Source organism: Phyllobates terribilis, unplaced genomic scaffold (genome assembly GCF_046119375.1).
Source record: "Phyllobates terribilis strain yellow unplaced genomic scaffold, ASM4611937v1 Scaffold_1__5_contigs__length_1240528914, whole genome shotgun sequence".
In the NCBI taxonomy this organism is placed as follows: domain Eukaryota; kingdom Metazoa; phylum Chordata; class Amphibia; order Anura; family Dendrobatidae; genus Phyllobates; species Phyllobates terribilis.
In genome coordinates, this window is record NW_027362761.1 from 328036004 (window position 1) to 328054436 (window position 18433).

Sequence of the window (18433 nt, forward strand, 5' to 3'; positions counted from 1 at the left end):
TACATAAAAAAAAAAGATACCTTGCAGAATAAGAGAATTTTCCAAGGTAGGTAGCAAGTAAAAAAAAAAAATAAAAAAAAAAAGCACAATGTTTTGGACTGATACAGTAATATATCATGTATTAGACATATGTTTATCGTTGCTAATTGATACAGACATTGTGACGTCTTGTGTCCCATAACCGAAGCAGGAAAGTCAGAAAAATATCTAGCTGGGTTGTGTTTTTCACTTGCTTGTTACGGTACACTAGGCATGGCAATTGTGCTACACGGAGAGAACTATGGCAGCACGAGCTCTGGCATGGCTAGAGCTGCTGTATGACAGCCTAAAGTTAATGCAGCCCACACCGCAATAGGATTTTTCTAAGTGGCCCCACACCCCATTTTAGTTTGAGAACCCTGGTTTAGACCAAAGACTGGATAGATTGCAAATATTTTAGCAAATTGTATAGAAAAGCACGAGATCTATACAGGTTTTTAACCTCTATACTGACAGATACGTCATATGTCAATTCCCTGACTGATGCGGGGTCAGCAATTGAGCCCATATCTTTGCCAGCAGATGATGGCTGTAATATTAAGTCATTTACGGCACACTGGCATGGAGACGTGTCATTTTAGGAGCCAATTGCTGCCCCTGTGACATGATTGCAGGGTACTGATGAGTTGCCACTGTGATGACCATGGTCTGCTGAAGACCTCTGTGCCAGTCATGATGGCTCTCCTGTGAACGCAAGCTTATCTATTTTGAACAGCTAGTGTAATAAATTGAAAATCACTTTATTTACAGAAAACAGTGTCTTATCCCTGTAAAAATGTCCTAAATTGCTGAGCACTAGATGTACCTCCGGTGTAACTTGCCATTAGGTTACATCCCATTCTAGTAACAGAAGCAGAGACAGAAAGTGGGGGTGTGGATTTGCTTCTGTAGTTATGAGTTAATGCGTACAAGACAAGAGTTGGGGGATCTCCCTTTCATCCACAACTTATTCAGTCACTCTTATCCCTCCTCTACTTGATCTCTGCACTGTCTACAACCTTTACTCCCCACACAGTAATTTGTAAAACTCTTGTCCACCACCACTGAGCACCATCACAATCAACTCTTTAAAAGGAGTCAATATTCTCTCTTAGGATCATCAGTGGCATTCGAGTTCCTGTCCTCTTCCCATTAACATCAATTTCATCCTAGAATACATTAGAGGTCGCATTTCATTTCAATAAGGGTAGGTTGCAGCAAGTTGCTTAGGATAGGCAATCCCCCGCTGAAAGAATGGATGACCAGTAACTGAATCGGAACGGAAAGAACAGGTGTGTGTTCCAAAACCAGTGAAAACATAAGAAGCACAGGTGCTACATGAATTTGCACTTATTTGATATTGTGATAAAATGTAATGTATCCAGACATCTTATCTTCTTAAACTATACCTATGGTAACACAATATAACGCATTATTTTTGCGACAACTAACTCATTTGCTGCCAATACCATTAACATAAACAAAAAGTAAATTAGGCAAGCGATTACTATCTGAAGATTGTTAGATAAAAGTCAATTTGGGAATAAAACATCATTACATGACTACTGTGACAGTGGAAACACTAGCTTTGTTCTGTCATATTACACTGCTCAAAAAAATAAAGGCAACACTTAACAGAATATAACTCCAGGTAAATCAAACTTCTGTGAAATCAAACTGTCCACTTAGGAAGCAACACTGATTGACAATCAGTTTCACATGCTGTTGTGCAAATGGAATAGACAATAAATGGAAATTATTGCCAATTATCAAGACACACTCAATAAAGGAGTGGTTCTGCAGGTGGGGACCACAGACCACAACTCAGTACCAATGCTTTCTGGCTGATGTTTTGGTCACTTTTGAATGTTGGTTGTGCTTTCACACTCGTGGTAGCATGAGAAGGACTCTATAACCCACAGAAGTTGCTCAGGTAGTGCAGCTCATCCAGGATGGCACACGAATGCGAGCTGTGCAAGAAGATTTGCTGTGTCTGTCAGCGTAGAGTCCAGAGTCTGGAGGCGCTACCAGGAGACAGGCCAGTACACCAGGAGACGTGGAGGGGTCCCTAGGAGGGCAACAACCCAGCAGCAGGACTGCTACCTCCGCCTTTGTGCAAGGAGGAACAGGAGGAGCACTGCCAGAGCCCTGCTAAATTACCTCCAGCAGGCCACAAATGTGCATGTGTCTGCACAAACGGTTAGAAACCGACTTCATGAGGGTGGTATGAGGGCCCGTCGTCCACAGATGGGGGTTGTGCTCACAGCCCAACACCGTGCAGGATGCTTGGCAGGATTGGCAAAGTCGCCACTGGCCCCCTGTGCTCTTCACAGATGAAAGCAGGTTCACACTGAACACGTGACAGACGTGACAGTAATGGTGTGGAGTGGCATTTCTTTGGAGGGCCGCACAGCCCTCCATGTGCTCGCCAGAGGTAGCCTGACTGCCATTAGGTACCGAGATGAGATCCTCAGACCCCTTGTGAGACCATATGCTGGTGCGGCTGGCCCTGGGTTCCTCCTAATGCCGGACAATGCCAGACCTCATGTGGCTGGAGTGTGTCAGCAGTTCCTGCAAGATGAAGGCATTGAAGCTATAGACTGGCCCACCCGTTCCCCAGACCTGAATCCAATTGAGCACATCTGGGACATCATGTCTCGCTCCATCCACCAATGTCACGTTGCACCACAGAATGGCCAGGAGTTGGTGGATGCTTTAGTCCAGGTCTGGGAGGAGATCCCACAGGAGACCATCCGCAACCTCATCAGGAGCATGCCCGTGCTTTGCAGGGAGGTCATACAGGCACGTGGAGGCCACACACAATACTGAGCCTCATTTTGACTTGTTTTAAGGACATTATATCAAAGTTGGATCAGCCTGTAGTGTGTTTTTCCACTTTAATTTTGGGGTGACTCCAAATCCAGGCCTCCATTGGTTAATAAATTTGATTTCCATTGATGATTTTTGTGTGATTTTGTTGTCAGCACATTCAACTTTGTACAGAACAAAGTATTCAATGAGAATAATTCATTCATTCAGATCTAGGATGTGTTATTTGAGTGTTCCCTTTATTTTTTTGAGCAGTGTAGAAAGCACAGGAAAATATAATCAGTATGTAATTGAATATTTTGCCGAATTTAACAGCAAATTTAAGGATATAAATATATATCAGAGTTAAGAAGGCAGGGAGAAATTTGTGATGCCGACTCTTATAGCCTGTCTCTAGGAAGTCATCAGGACACAGCCTGCTGACTGGTATGAAAAAAGTTAACATGGAAATCCTAGAGTTTAGCACCTACATCTGGATGTCTATACAAGAACCGAGAAATGATAGACGTCAACAAGGGATCAAACTGTTCGCTAGTCTGCAAATCTCCCTGAAATAGTTGTAGAAAAGCTGCAGGGACCACAGAGGTCATTGTTGCCTTCTGATTGTTTTCATTTTCGTCTTAGATGGGGTGAGGGGGTTAAGGGTTATTTCCAGAACTCCCATGGAAGCAAATAGTGGGGGCCCACACATAGGTGGTCACATAATAATTCACAGCGACATGGGGCCCTACTTACCAGACAGGGGTGAGACCTGCATCACTGACACATTTATGGTCTCCTGTGTATACACCGTAAATATCTACGATGGAATTACCCTTTTAAGGGAGAAATTTTTGTCATGCAGATCATTCCTTTGTACACCATGTAACCAGATATACCCAATAGTGCAATACTTTGTCAAAAGTTAGGCAAGCCGGTACCAGAAAAAAACCACGAAATGTGCAAACAGCAAGCGTCACTGTTGTACTACATTACCACCACTCACTGAATAGAAATACTAGCACGTCAGGGTCCCTTCATAAACAGTGATTATACCAGGAGCATAACAGGGCACCCATTCATATCAATGGACATCTAAAGCTGGCCTTAATATCTGGATGGGCTAGGGCAGCTATTTTTCATATCCGTATCCTGTTCTTCCCATGGAAAATGGCAGCAACAGACTCTCCACAGTATATAGCAAGTGTCATCTTTCCATGTAATCCTGTAATAATGAGACTTCTGAAAAATCATCTGTACATAGCAAGAAGTGCGAGTTTAGTATTAGACTTAGTGGCCAGAGGGAAAATTGTAATATTTGAACATTTTTTAAATATAGTGACAAAAAAAAAAACTCAAATTTTAAAACTTACAATAAAAGTCTGAATTAAATAATAGCTTCTTGCATATTAAACTCGCGTTAAAGTCTTTTTCTTGTAGGTTTTAGGTGTCACATCAGTATTAACACATGGATCCAGGCTGATGCCAGAATCACAGCAGTGACAAATGATGTGCACTCATAAACGTGACTCACAAATAGGTCAAACTATGACTAGTTTACGAGAATTTACATGCCGTCTTATTCTGTAAGCCATGGCCCATTATGTATGTCCTCAGCATTTCAAGAATTATTCTTATTACTCACGAATCTGCTTTTATCTTTCTGTCTCTGAATGTATCAGTTCTTTCCATTTCATTTAAAGCCGGCGTTCAGAACAATCTCGGTACAGCTGTTAATGCCACTGACTATTTACAAGATATTCATTTGGATAAAGGGTATTGTCGAACACAAAAAGCTATTACCATTGATGCAGATGTATACTTTAGGCGTGTAGCGGTGTAAAATTCCACTAAATCTGTACTATTCATTACAGACAGACATCTGTACGACTCCTTCCAGTGCCGTGGCATAATAAAAATCAGAGTCAAAGCAGCCTGCATGCGACAAACACAAATAAGATGTCTGGGAAATGGCCATTTATTTGTTCGCCTGGTGAAAAACTATTAGGCGGAAGCAGAAGACTGCAAGTGTGACATTACCGGCCAAATAAAAGGGACTTGAGTGGCTCCTGCTCATAAAGAGGACTAAAAGCTATGACAGCAAGCAGAGGGAGATCAAACAACGCGGCTGCATCATTGGGTCTATTTTTGAGCAGCAAACTATGAACGGTAATCACTTGAAATGTTGTGACAGTCAGACATTATGTGTCACTTTCTGTCATGAGAGCTTCTTCTATGCATACCTGAAAGAGTACATCATTAACACCTATCTAGTGCAATGGTAAAGCAATGGAGATCTGTGGTAGATAAAGGGTACTAAAAATGAAAATTCACAAATAAAAGGACAAGAAGTATTAACTGCTATGCATTTCCCTCACTTAAAAATTGTCCGATCTAATTAAAAAAAAAAAAGAAAAAAAAAAATGCAGTCAATTTTATGAGCCTGCAGAATTGACAGTGTGCATTGTGCACACTGTCGCAATTCCCCTGTACGAGTGGGTAGTCATGTGACTGCATGTATCGACACTGTATGGTTGGGGTGATGCGCTGACTAGCTCCTGCGTGTCCACCAATACTCTTCTACTGAGAGAAGCAGAATGAGAATTGACAACATGGGACCTCAAGTATGCAAAGCTCTCCAATAGCACACACAGGGGAATACTGACAGTATGTGCATGGGTAGTATACACACAATTCGACTAGTATTCGCTTATAAAGTTGTTCCTTTATCTGAAAACATATATGTTCTATTTCTCTTGTTAGGTCATGTCATCAGATGGCAACCCACCCCCCCTGAGAATTACATGGCTTTACGTCCTCTGTAGGTGTCACCATCTCAGTAACCAGAACTTTCTGAAGGATGAAAGTGCATGGATTGTACTACACACTTCAACCACAGAAGGGGGGAGAAAAGCATACATCGTGGCTGATGGCAGATTAGCCTATACATACATACATACATATATACACATACATACAGTACAGACCAAAAGTTTGGACACACCTTCTCATTTAAAGATTTTTCTGTATTTTCATGACTATGAAAATTGTACATTCACACTGAAGGCATCAAAACTACAAATTAACACATGTGAAATTATATACTTAACAAAAAAAAGTGTGAAACAACTGAAAATATGTCTTCTATTCTAGGTTCTTCTAAGTAGTCACCTTTTGCTTTGATGACTGCTTTGCACACTCTCGGCATTCTCTTGATGAGCTTCAAGAGGTAGTCACCGGAAATGGTCTTCCAACAATCTTGAAGGAGTTCCCAGAGATGCTTAGCACTTGTTGGCCCTTTTGCCTTCACTCTGCGGTCCAGCTCACCCCAAACCATCTCGATTGGGTTCAGGTCTGGTGACTGTGGAGGCCAGGTCATCTGGCATAGCACCCCATCACTCTCCTTCTTGGTCAAATAGCCCTTACACAGCCTGGAGGTGTGTTTGGGGTCATTGTCCTGTTGAAAAATAAAATGATGGTCCAACTAAACGCAAACCGGATGGAAGAGCATGCCGCTGCAAGATGCTGTGGTAGCCATACTGGTTCAGGATGCCTTCAATTTTGAATAAATCCCCAACAGTGTCACCAGCAAAGCACCCCCACACCATCACACCTCCTCCTCCATGCTTCACGGTGGGAACCAGGCAGGTAGACTCCATCCGTTCACCTTTTCCGCGTCGCACAAAAACACGGTGGTTGGAACTAAAGATCTCAGATTTGGACTCATCAGACCAAAGCACAGATTTCCACGGGTCTAATGTCCATTCCTTGTGTTCTTTAGCCCAAACAAGTCTCTTCTTCTTGTTGCCTGTCCTTAGCAGTGGTTTCCTAGCAGCTATTTTACCATGAAGGCCTGCTGCACAAAGTCTCCTCTTAACAGTTGTTGTAGCGATGTGTCTGCTGCTAGAACTCTGTGTGGCATTGACCTGGTCTCTAATCTGAGCTGCTGTTAACCTGTGATTTCTGAGGCTGGTGACTCTGATAAACTTATCCTCAGAAGCAGAGGTGACTCTTGGTCTTCCTTTCCTGGGGCGGTCCTCATGTGAGCCAGTTTCTTTGCAGCGCTTGATGTTTTTTGCAACTGCACTTGGGGACACATTCAAAGTTTTCACAATTTTTCGGACTGACTGACCTTCATTTCTTAAAGTAATGATGGCCACTCGTTTTTCTTTACTTAGCTGCTTTTTTCTTGCCATAATACAAATTCTAACAGTCTATTCAGTAGTACGATCAGCTGTGTATCCACCAGACTTCTGCACAACACAACTGATAGTCCCAGCCCCATTAATAACACAAGAAATCCCACTTATTAAACCTGACAGGGCACACCTGTGAAGTGAAAACCATTTCCGGTGACTACCTCTTGAAGCTCATCAAGAGAATGCTAAGAGTGTGCAAAGCAGTCATCAAAGCAAAAGGTGGCTACTTTGAAGAATCTAGAATATAAGACATATTTTCAGTTGTTTCACACTTTTTTGTTAAGTATATAATTCCACATGTGTTAATTCATAGTTTTGATGCCTTCAGTGTGAATGTACAATTTTCAAAGACATGAAAATACAGAAAAATCTTTAAATGAGGTGTGTCCAAGCTTTTGGTCTGTAATATATATATTTACATATATATATTTTTTTTTTTCCCCTGAAATGACAGGAAGTTAATTTCTTAAAAAAAAAAAAAAAAAAAAAAAAAAGTGCCTGTGGCCATTGTGAAAATTGCAAGATTTCTCTTTCTTAATAATGCCATATGAAAAAAAAAAAAAAAAAGTTTAAATGATACATGTAAAACACAGAAATCCCACTTAATATATATTCTGATGGCATTCTTTGTAATAATATCGACTAAATCAGATATTTGTGGAGGGTCATGCACTCTGCAGATAAATCTCCCGTCTATGGCCAGCGCCAAGATACAACATCCATTTCAACGCACAATTATGTCCGATTCTGCACACTTCTCGTTTTCGCTTCATGTCTGGCATAAACACAATGAAAAGCTTTTCTTTTTTTTAAACAGTGGAATAAATTAAGTCTGTCGGAGGTAAAATAACCAATGTCATTTTCTGGCCAGAGTAGTCTACTGTTAGAACACCTTAAGAAACGGTACGTGATGAGAGTTCTCAGAATCGTTCACATTTACTAAATCATTCAAGGGAAAGAAAAGTGGAGAAAATGATTTTAGATTAATGAAGCCTTGTTCCCATTGAAAGATGGGATTGAACATTTATAGCAGAAAAAAAAAAAAAAGTCTATGCGCCCTTGCACTCCATACATAAAGGCAGCGTTTATAAATATGAATGCCGAAAGATAACGCACATATATTGCACTTATGTTAGCATAAAGCATCTAGGATTTAAGATCAGTGTTTAAAGTCACTGAAAGGGGATTGTTTTTTTCACTTGACGTCCGTAGGCGTTTAAAGGAAATCCTTCATCAGGATTTAGCCCTATAAACTAAAGGTATGGCTATAATAGCGCTGTGATGCCGCTATGATACCCGATGTGATGGGATCCACTCAGTGGTTAATACTCCCCTTATGGAGGTTTTCAGAAAATGACATCTCGTGTGCTTTGGGACAGAGAGTAGGGGCGTGACGTGGGGGGGCAGGGTCTTCTTCTCGTTCTACACTCCCCCTCTAGTCTCCTGTAGGTCATTGATTATTCAGTGACCTGCCTCATTTTTAAATTCAGCGCCGCCATTATTCTGTGGGTGGTGCGTGCGCAGTGGGAGCCGGCGTCCTGTGTGCAGTACTTCAATAAAATGGCGTCGGAGGCGGCGCGTGCGCAGATCGAGATCTTGGCTCAGTTCAGCGCCGAAATCTCCATCTGCGCATGCGCCACCTCCCACGCCATTTTATTGTAGTCCTGCACACAGGACGCCGGCTCCCACTGCGCACGCACCACCCACACAATGATGGAGGTGGAGCTGAAATTTAAAAATGAGGCAGGTCACTGAATACGGAAGAAACAGAGGAGACTGGTGTGGGAGGGGGTTTGAGAAGAGGACCCTGCCACCCGCCCCCATCCCGAAGCACACAAGACGTCATTGTCATTCTTCTGAAAACTTCATGAGGCGAGTATGAGGCCACGTCCCCACTCTCAGTATTCGGTCAGTATTTTTTTCTCAGGAGGGGGTGATAAATGCAGAATTGGTGACTTGTTTCTATTATACCTTTTCTCTGATTGTTCCTCTCCTGGTTTTGGCTCCCACTCCTGAGAAAAAATACTGACTGAATACTGACCAAATACTGATAGTGGGGCCATGACCTTAAACAACCAGTGGATCCCTTCACATCAGGTACCACATTAATCATCAGCATCATAGCACCATTATAGCCATGCCTTTAGTTTATTGGGCTAAATCTTGATGACAGGTTTCCTTTCAAGGTATATTCACAAGAATTTTTTTTTTTTTAGAAGGTGGTTGGGGATAAGGGGTTATTGTAAAGTGTGCAATTTATATTAAAAAAATTGTGAGGCCAATAAAGAAAAAAAAAAAGATTTTCAGATATTGTTACTTTGTTCAGATGTCACACTGAGGAATTGTTTAGGTTATTACAGTTCTGAACGCTTAACGTGTTCTATACTAATGAGGAGGCTTTTTCTCTCCATTACATTTTTATTCATTCATGTTCAGGTTTTATATGCACATATATAAAAATTGTCTACAATAAGTTGAAAGAAAAACCACCTGTGGGGGACATTAAATTGTTGGGGATTTTACTGCTCAGTTTGTTTTACTGTAACCCCAGTTACATGAAAAATACCCCCCATCTGTGCCTCAAGACCCAGCAGCTCTAGCATGTCCAAACACCTAGCAATCATATGATCGCTGGGTCCAATACGAGAATTAGCACTGCTGATACTTCTATTTTCTACATCGCACTCATTGAGCACAAAGGAGGCAGAAAGAATGCCGCAGCGGTAATAGAAGACTTCTGTCATTACCCCCGAGGTCTCCTGCTGTCTTGGACACCTGAAGACCGCTATGCTCATGCTAGACTGAAGGAGACTTAAAGCAGTATCAAAATATAGTGCTGAAGACTTCGGACCAAAAGGACCTGAGAAAAGACTCGAACAGGTTGACTAACAAACGTGACAAGACGCTGTGCATCTTTCCATCTCAGCGGTCGTGTGGGTAGTCCGTGGCCGCCAGACTAGAGCCTACAAACCACCTCCTACCTGCATCCCCACCTTTTGATTAGTAGGCTTGGCTTGAAGTCAACATTAATTATTAATTTATTACGCTTTGCTTACATAGCGCCATCTTATTGCAATGTGACATAAACATGACAACATGCCAGGCCTACTAATCAGAAGAGGTGCCATTAGATGTCAGGAGGAGGAGGTTCGCAGGGCTCTAGTCTGGCAGCCACAGACTACCAACTAAGCAGCTGGACCAAAGTCCTGCAAATCTTTTTGATCACTTCTACTGATCACTGTTTAGACACTACGGCTATTTAACCCCTTGCCTCCGCAGCCAAACTGCATTAAGTTTACCTTTTTACCTCCCCCTTCTTCCAAGAGCGATAACTTTAATTTTTCTGTCGATATAACCATATGAGGGCATCTTTTTTTCAAATGAGTTGTTGTAGTTTTGAAAGACACCATCCATTTTACTGTACACTGTACTTAAAGGAGTTCAGCAGCCCCAAAATGCATTTTAAATGGGCTACACAGTGTTGTAGGGGAATTTAAAATTCGGGATGAGAATGGTGAGAAAACAGAATTCCGCCATTGGTTTTTGTTTTTATGGTATTCATTATATGAAACCTGACCATTATGGCAAGACTAAACTCGCTTATATTTAAGTTTACGTGGTAAGAAAAAAATCAGAAATTAAAAAAAATCTGAATTTAGATTTTTGTTGCCCTTTTCTTAGACCCGTAGCATTTTTATTCATCAGACAACAGATGTGAGAAGTCTTGTTTTATTTTGGGTGGTGAACTGACGGTTTTGATACTTAATTTGGGTTACATACAATTGTAATTCATCAAAACATTGTATCATTTTAGGGGGCTATGGTGACCGAAAAACAATAATGCCATTTTTTATTTTATTTATTTTTACTGAGTTTATGAGTTAATTTTATATTTTGATAGACCAAACTATTTTTTTTTTTGTCCCTTTAGTGGACTGACTGCTTATACTAAATGTTGCAATAGCACGGTATATAGCAAAAATCGCTGTCTCCTATAAAGCTCAGCCTGTTGCGGAGCTTCATTTGAGTACCTAGATGGAAGGTAGGGCCTGACTGCTAGGCTAACATATTGCTGGTCCCTTGTTCACATTTCAGTGGTTGGGAAAGGCTGATGGAAGACAGTGCACGGCAAACATTTAAATACTGCTGTCAGATTCAAAGCAGCATCTAATTGGTTAACAGCAGCAATCAGAGTTCAGCTCCACTTGCTGCATATAGAGACAGATGCTGGCATCACCCACATATGGAGAGAGCTCAGCTCCTGCAAACCCCTCCACACACTGTGCCCCAGAGCTGATGTACATGTATGTCATTTTACGCTAAGAGGTTGCAGTTGGGTGAAGGGCACATGGCAACTGGTGACTAACAGCATTTTACTAAAACTGATAAACAAATGAAAAATATTAAAGAAAAATAAAACGAATAGTAGTGAAGATGGCCTAAATTTATGGACAAACCTGCTTTCACTACAAATACATTGAGCAATGAATCTTATTGCCAGTATAATCCCTTGTGGATTATAATTTTGAGAGGTTCACGAGTTACTTAACTCTTATAAAATGCTAGGATTTATCTACCCTAACAGCATCATGAATCTTTAGCTTGAATAAGGTTGCAAACAAATTAAAAATAACTCTGATACAAAACAAATAAGACAAGAGAGACATTTTCACACAAAGAGCAGCTTTCAAGAAACCGTCTCCAAGGACTGGATATAGACTAAATATCTCACTTACTGTTGGCTGTGCTTTCTGTCTCCGTGGTGGGAGCAGGTGCAACATTAACAGCCAGCTGGGAGGCCATCTTCTCATTCTGTGCCTTCCTGACAAGAGCTGCAAGTGGGTGGTCAGGATCGATCACCTTTAAAGGCTACAAAATATAAGAAGTGTTCAGAAATTTACAATTCACAAAAGAACAACTTCTAACACATACAGCTGCAATACAGGAATAAAGCAGAGGAAAATGGAAACAAACGTTAAAATCACAGTCTTCGAACCATTCATTGCACAAGTAGATGACTGAGGACTAAAAAGAGAACGAGAGAGAAAAAGAAAACTAAAAACGCACCAAAATCATGAGCATTTACGGAAAATACAGCTCAAGAATTGACTGGAATTTGACATCACTAATATTTTAGTACCTTAGTAATTTCTTCTAGTCTACTACAACGCTTCGAAGCAAATAGACTTGGATGCAGGTAATCACCGCCTTCATCATCATCATCATCGTCGTCGTCGTCCTCATTGTCACTGTGTTTGTCCGTGTTGGCTACAGATTCTAGAAAAATGTAACAAAATTGCTGTTACACACAAAACCTATAACACTTTTATAGATAAACTAGTTAGAGAATTATAGGGTGACTTGAAATTCAGTCTACAGCTGAAGTTCTGCAGTATGGTTGTTCTACATTGCTATTGTAGTATCCCTGTAAGAGAATGTAATGATGCTGGGGATTTTATTTTCTTTACTGTTTCACTGCCAGGAAGGCACAGACGATTTGAAATCATATGAAGATCAAATCTCTAGCTGCAATACTCCATGCAGGATGAGAAGTTGTATTCCCTGGTCTACCGACCAACCAGGAAGAACAGTCTTAGGGTATGTGCACACGATGCAGAAATGAAGCAGAAAATTTCTGCATCATTTCTGCATCTCCCTGGCAGAAAAAACGCATGCAGATTGTGCATGCGTTTTTCCTGCAGAATACATGCGGATCCACATGCAGATTCACATGCGTTTCCGCATGCAGATTGACAAGCGCTTTCCAGGCGATGTTAGCATCACCTGGAAAGTGCTTGATAACTAGGTCACACTATATAAATCCATGCAAACAGCATGGATTTATACAGTGTGAACCGAGAGAGTGTATATACTTACCTCCGATGGCCCGCGCTGTCCTGCTCACTCAGTTCTCCCGGCTGCCGGCAACTTTGAATTGAAAGACCTGCCGACGTCAGCGTCACGTGACCCGTCACATGACTCTGACGTCACTGCAGGTCCTACAACTCACTGCAAGTGCCGGGAACCAAGCGGGAGCGCTGCGCGGGCCGACAGAAGGTAAGAATACATTATTTTTTATTTTATTCTTCTTTTTACAGCTTTTTTTAATGGTACCTGGGTGTGGATGAGACTCTCCTCTCCTCCACACCCGGGTACCATCCGCACATTAGAACGCACCAATTACGCAAGTACAGATGCAGTCTTGCGGAATTGGCGCGTTCTAATGCAAGTCAATGGCGGCGAAATCGCCGCGTTTCCGCAAAATTAATTGACATGCTGCGGATTTTTGACCGCAGCGTTAACGCTGCGGAAAAATCCGCATCATGGGCACAGCACATGCGGATTTCCATTGGGGAACATTGCTGCCCTTCTACCATGCGTTTTTCATGCGTTTCCGCGGCGTTTACGCAACTGCAAAAACGCCGCGGAAACGCATGAAATACGCATCGTGTGAACACAGCCTTACCGTTATCTGACCCATGTAGCCTTTACAAGCCACCCAGGGAAGTGAATTTTTGCTAATGATATTTCAGCAGCTCTGTATTTAGTGACACATTGTGCCTTAAGCCAGTTTCACACAACCATGAAACACAGACCATACTTGGAAAGGAAGACCTGGCCCAATCGCTGCATATCCCAACCTGATCTACCAGCTTTATATATGTCTAGAAGGCCAGCCTAGGTCTGAAGACCGGAAGTCAGGCCTGGTTATCCGTTCAGAGCATGGTCCACATTTCACGGATGTGTGCAACCAGCCTAGATCCGACCATAGATCGACTCATGTTCAGCTATGTCTGTTTTGCAGAGATTTAGTTTCTTTGAAATGTTAATATTTCACAAAATGATCAAGATTAGAGTCCTCAGTGATTGATATCATCTTTTTAGTTAGCCATTAAAAGGAAACATAGCAAGCTTTTGAGACTACTCCAGTCTCTTCATCAGGCATAGAATCTATGCCTGATGAAGAGACCTGAGTAGTCTCAAAAGCTTGCTATTTGTTACCATCTTTTCAGTTAACCATTAAATGGCATCAACCACTGAGGACTCTCAAATCTTAATATTTTTCTATCCACTGGCTAACACGATACAAAGAGATAATTTTGTGAGCAAATTGCATGTACACAATGGTATAAATTATAGTATAAACCCTGCACATCTTAAACCTTCGTTTTTAGGAGGTGTTGTGCATCTAAGGCTTTTTTTTGCACATATGCAGAAAAAGTTATGCTTTGAAGAAAAATTGTATGAAGACACCCAGGATTACCAGGAGGCATTTATACAATCTGGCAAATGTCAATTTTCAAAACATATTAGCAATATGGTGTGGGGGGGGGGGGGGGGGGGGATATGATTTTGATTTATGTTTTTTTTTTTTATGTCATAATTCAGGTTTTATTTGCATATTTCCAAATTGGCCCAAAACCCCTGGCATTGCAAAGGTTAAAGAGGACCATTCAGCAAATGTTCATGTAATAATGGCTGCAGAGAGGATTTTTTTTTAAAATTTCATTTCTCCATTGCAGAGATATTAGCAATCAAAATATTGGCACATAATGAGTCAAAAAAAAATTTGACTCATTATGTGCCAATACATTGATTATTAATATCTCCGCAATGGAGATGCGAAATTAAAAAAAAAATAATAAAAAAATATTCCTCTCTGCAGCCATTATTACATTGTGTGTCCAGTTCAACATGAAAATTTGCTGAAAGGTCCTCTCTGAAGCATTAAGTGAAATCATTGATGTGGCTATTTCATTCTCCCTTCCCCTCTAATAATCCCATCTATGTAGATGGAAGACCTAGACAAACATGGTTTTACCCTACATCAATACAGGAGGTTTCTAAAAAGTTCAGGAGCAAAACATGAAGTTAAAAAAGTAGTAAGGAGTCAGAAGATGGAACAAAAGTAAAAATAGTGCGTACTTTTTTTCTCTTCGTTCTGTTTTTCTGTGAGTGAGGTATAGCGTCCTTCTTTCATGGCTTTCTGGATGTGCTTGTAATAAGGGTTGAGGTAGTGATCAAAACGTAGAAAGTCAAACTGTGAGTTTCGAGCTTGCTTGGCTTTTAACATGATCTCAAACTGAGCACCCTGCTTGCAGACAAAATTTGCTGTACGTTCTATAATGGCATGCATTTTTGCAGTGGGCGGCTGGTAAAAAAGGGAGAAAAGGAAAATCATGTTATTTCTTAAGTCACATCCAAGAAAATTATTTTACAAATTTATTGTAACTAACTTAAATTTCAGGAAATATGTTTATAAATGCATTGCCATTTCCAAGTTGCTGCGCAGATCCTAAGTTGACACCTAACAAGTCGGAACTATTTGGCCCCACCAACCATCAGTCAAAGGACCACTAAGGGTGACTAGGATTGCCAGATGTTTTACGGACCAGACAAGATACTGAAAAATCATTTACATCAGCGTCATGGTTTCAGTTTCCAGTGGATCAGAACAGACTTTGCCATATTTTTCCTCAGCTACACAGAACAGTGTAACAGACTTTGCCAACATGAAAACTGGATATAACGGAGGCTAAATGAAGCCAAAAAACGGCAAAAAACACAAAGAAGCTTAAGAAGACATTAAAAGGGTTATGCTCAACAGGTCTCTGATTGTAAGCTCACGAGCAGGGCCCTCACTCCTCTTGGTATGTGTTGAATTGTGTTACTCTGTTATGCATTTATTGTGTTTACTTCCCAAGTCTGAATTTGAAAAGTGCTATCCTGATAGGAAGTGAGGAGAGCACCTTATTGTTGAGCACGCCGGAAGTCACTGGAGCGGAAGTCAGTGACTCCCCGGAGCCTGTGCACTAGAGCCCAGCAGTGTAAAATAGGGCAGGGAGGGAAAAAAAAAAAAAACGCGTCTCACGTTAAGAGGCACATTGCGTATGCGTGGGATGTGCAGCCATAGACTGCAGGTCACAGGGCCCTGTGATGTGCAGGGGGGGGTGGAGAATATTTCAATTAAGTAGGTAGGCAGGAATTTCTTGGCGTCCTCCGGTCGCAAAGCATAAGAAAACGGATTTTATGAAAAGATATTTCAAAGCAAGCAGACCTCTAATATGGGCCATAGAGGTAGGTATGGAGGTCTGATAATTCCCAGGGGGTGACAGATTCCCTTTAATGGACTTGATAGGTGACCGGTATCTCACAATTTAACTCCCCAACTGAGTACAATGCTCAAAAAAATAAAGGGAACACTCAAATAACACATCCTAGATCTGAATGAATGAAATATTCTCATTGAATACTTTGTTCTGTACAAAGTTGAATGTGCTGACAACAAAATCACACAAAAATCATCAATGGAAATCAAATGTATTAACCAATGAAGGCCTGGATTTGGAGTCACCCCCAAAATTAAAGTGGAAAAACACACTACAGGCTGATCCAACTTTGATGTAATGTCCTTAAAACAAGTCAAAATGAGGCTCAGTATTGTGTGTGGCCTCCACGTGCCTGTATGACCTCCCTACAACGCCTGGGCATGCTCCTGATGAGGTTGCGGATGGTCTCCTGTGGGATCTCCTCCCAGACCTGGACTAAAGCATCCGCCAACTCCAGGACAGTCTGTGGTGGATGGAGCGAGACATGATGTCCCAGATGTGCTCCATCGGATTCAGGTCTGGGGAACGGACGGGCCAGTCCATAGCTTTAATGCCTTCATCTCGCAGGAACTGCTGACACACTCCAGCCACATGAGGTCTGGCATTGTCCTGCATTAGGAGGAATCTAGGACCAACCGCACCAGCATATGGTATCACAAGGGGTCTGAGGATCTCATCTCGGTACCTAATGGCAGTCAGGCTACCTCTGGCGAGCACATGGAGGGCTGTGCGGCCCTCCAAGGAAATGCCACCCCACACTATTACTGACCCACTGCCAAACCGGTCATGCTGAAGGATGTTGCAGGCAGCAGATCGCTCTCCACAGTGTCTCCAGACTCGATCACATATGCTCAGTGTGAACCTGCTTTCATCTGTGAAGAGCACAGGGCGCCAGTGGCGACTTTGCCAATCCTGGTGTTCTGTGGCAAATGGCAAGCGTCCTGCACAGTGTTGGGCTGTGAGCACAACCCCCATCTGTGGACGTCGGGCCCTCATACCACATTTATGGCCTGCTGGAGGTCATTTTGCAGGGCTCTGGCAGTGCTCCTCCTTGCACAAAGGCGGAGGTAGCGGTCCTGCAGCTAGGTTGTTGCCCTCCTACGGCCCCCTCCATGTCTCCTGGTGTACTGGCCTGTCTCCTGGTAGCGCCTCCAGCCTCTGGACACTACATTGACAGACACAGCAAACCTTCTTGCCACAGCTCGCATTGATGTGCCATCCTGGATGAGCTGTACTACCTGAGCAACTTCTGTGGGTTGTAGAGTCCATCTCACGCTACCACGAGTGTGAAAGCACAAACAACATTCAAAAGTGACCAAAACATCAGCTAGAAAGCATTAGTACCGAGATGTGGTCTGTGGTCCCCACCTGCAGAACCACTCCTTTATTGAGGGTGTCTTGATAATTGCCAATAATTTCCATCTATTGTCTATTCCATTTGCACAGCAGCATGTGAAATTGATTGTCAATCAGTGTTGCTTCCCAAGTGGACAGTTTGATTTCACAGAAGTTTGATTTACTTGGAGTTATATTCTGTTGTTTAAGTGTTCCCTTTATTTTTTTGAGCAGTGTGTTTAACTACTGTACATAATTAGCCAGGCTCTGGTGGTCGGTCTCCTTAGCAACAAGCTGTACACTACGCAAGGTAAAAACTCTCACAGCAGGAGAATGCCAGCAGATAGACAAAGCATGTCAACTACAACCTTGCTTATTTTCTTGCTGTTTAACTATCAATTTCATAATATCAGAATAACTCTAACATTAAAATAAATGTTTGTAACAATGATGAACCAGAATATATGGAAATGCTAATGTGAACACAGCCACAGTGATATGTATGTTCACACACACACATTCTCTATTTGCTGTCACAGTTAGTTAGGACAGCTTTAAAAAAGCCCAAACTAAGCTCTGAATTTATGCTTACCAGTTCAACATCAGAGGGAACATTTAACCCTTCTGGTGCAATAAAAGGTTCTTCACCATCTTCAACATCACTTGAGTCTTAAAGGGGGAAACAAAAAAAAAAAACAAAACAGCTAAATGACAAATGTACAGATACTTGCAATACAGACATATAATAATATTAACCTCGCTTCTGTTAGGGAAAGCTGTGTAATACACAAAAGTCCCAACAACTCCTTCCTTACTTACTTCTTAGCACCAACTGTGTCTCATTACAATTAAAACTGAGAAACATGAATAGTCTCCGTCTCCTTGGGGAATCAGTAATATCCCCCCTCCTTATTATCTCTGCAAAACTCCAATGCCAACACAGTCCAGTGTATCAAAGTAATC

General features: G+C 41.8%; 1 protein-coding gene across 2 annotated transcripts in view; it reads right to left on the reverse strand.

The window, feature by feature from the left end:
• The window catches only part of SFSWAP (splicing factor SWAP), a 140932-nt gene that overhangs the window by 102066 nt on the left and 20433 nt on the right, over positions 1-18433 (reverse strand). For both annotated transcript variants that reach the window (XM_073676097.1, XM_073676098.1), the window contains 4 exons: positions 18063-18139; positions 14952-15177; positions 12166-12302; positions 11762-11894 (listed from right to left, as the gene is read on the reverse strand). In XM_073676097.1, coding sequence (XP_073532198.1) covers positions 11762-11894; positions 12166-12302; positions 14952-15177; positions 18063-18139 — 573 coding nt within the window. The remainder of the gene's footprint in view (positions 1-11761; positions 11895-12165; positions 12303-14951; positions 15178-18062; positions 18140-18433) is intronic.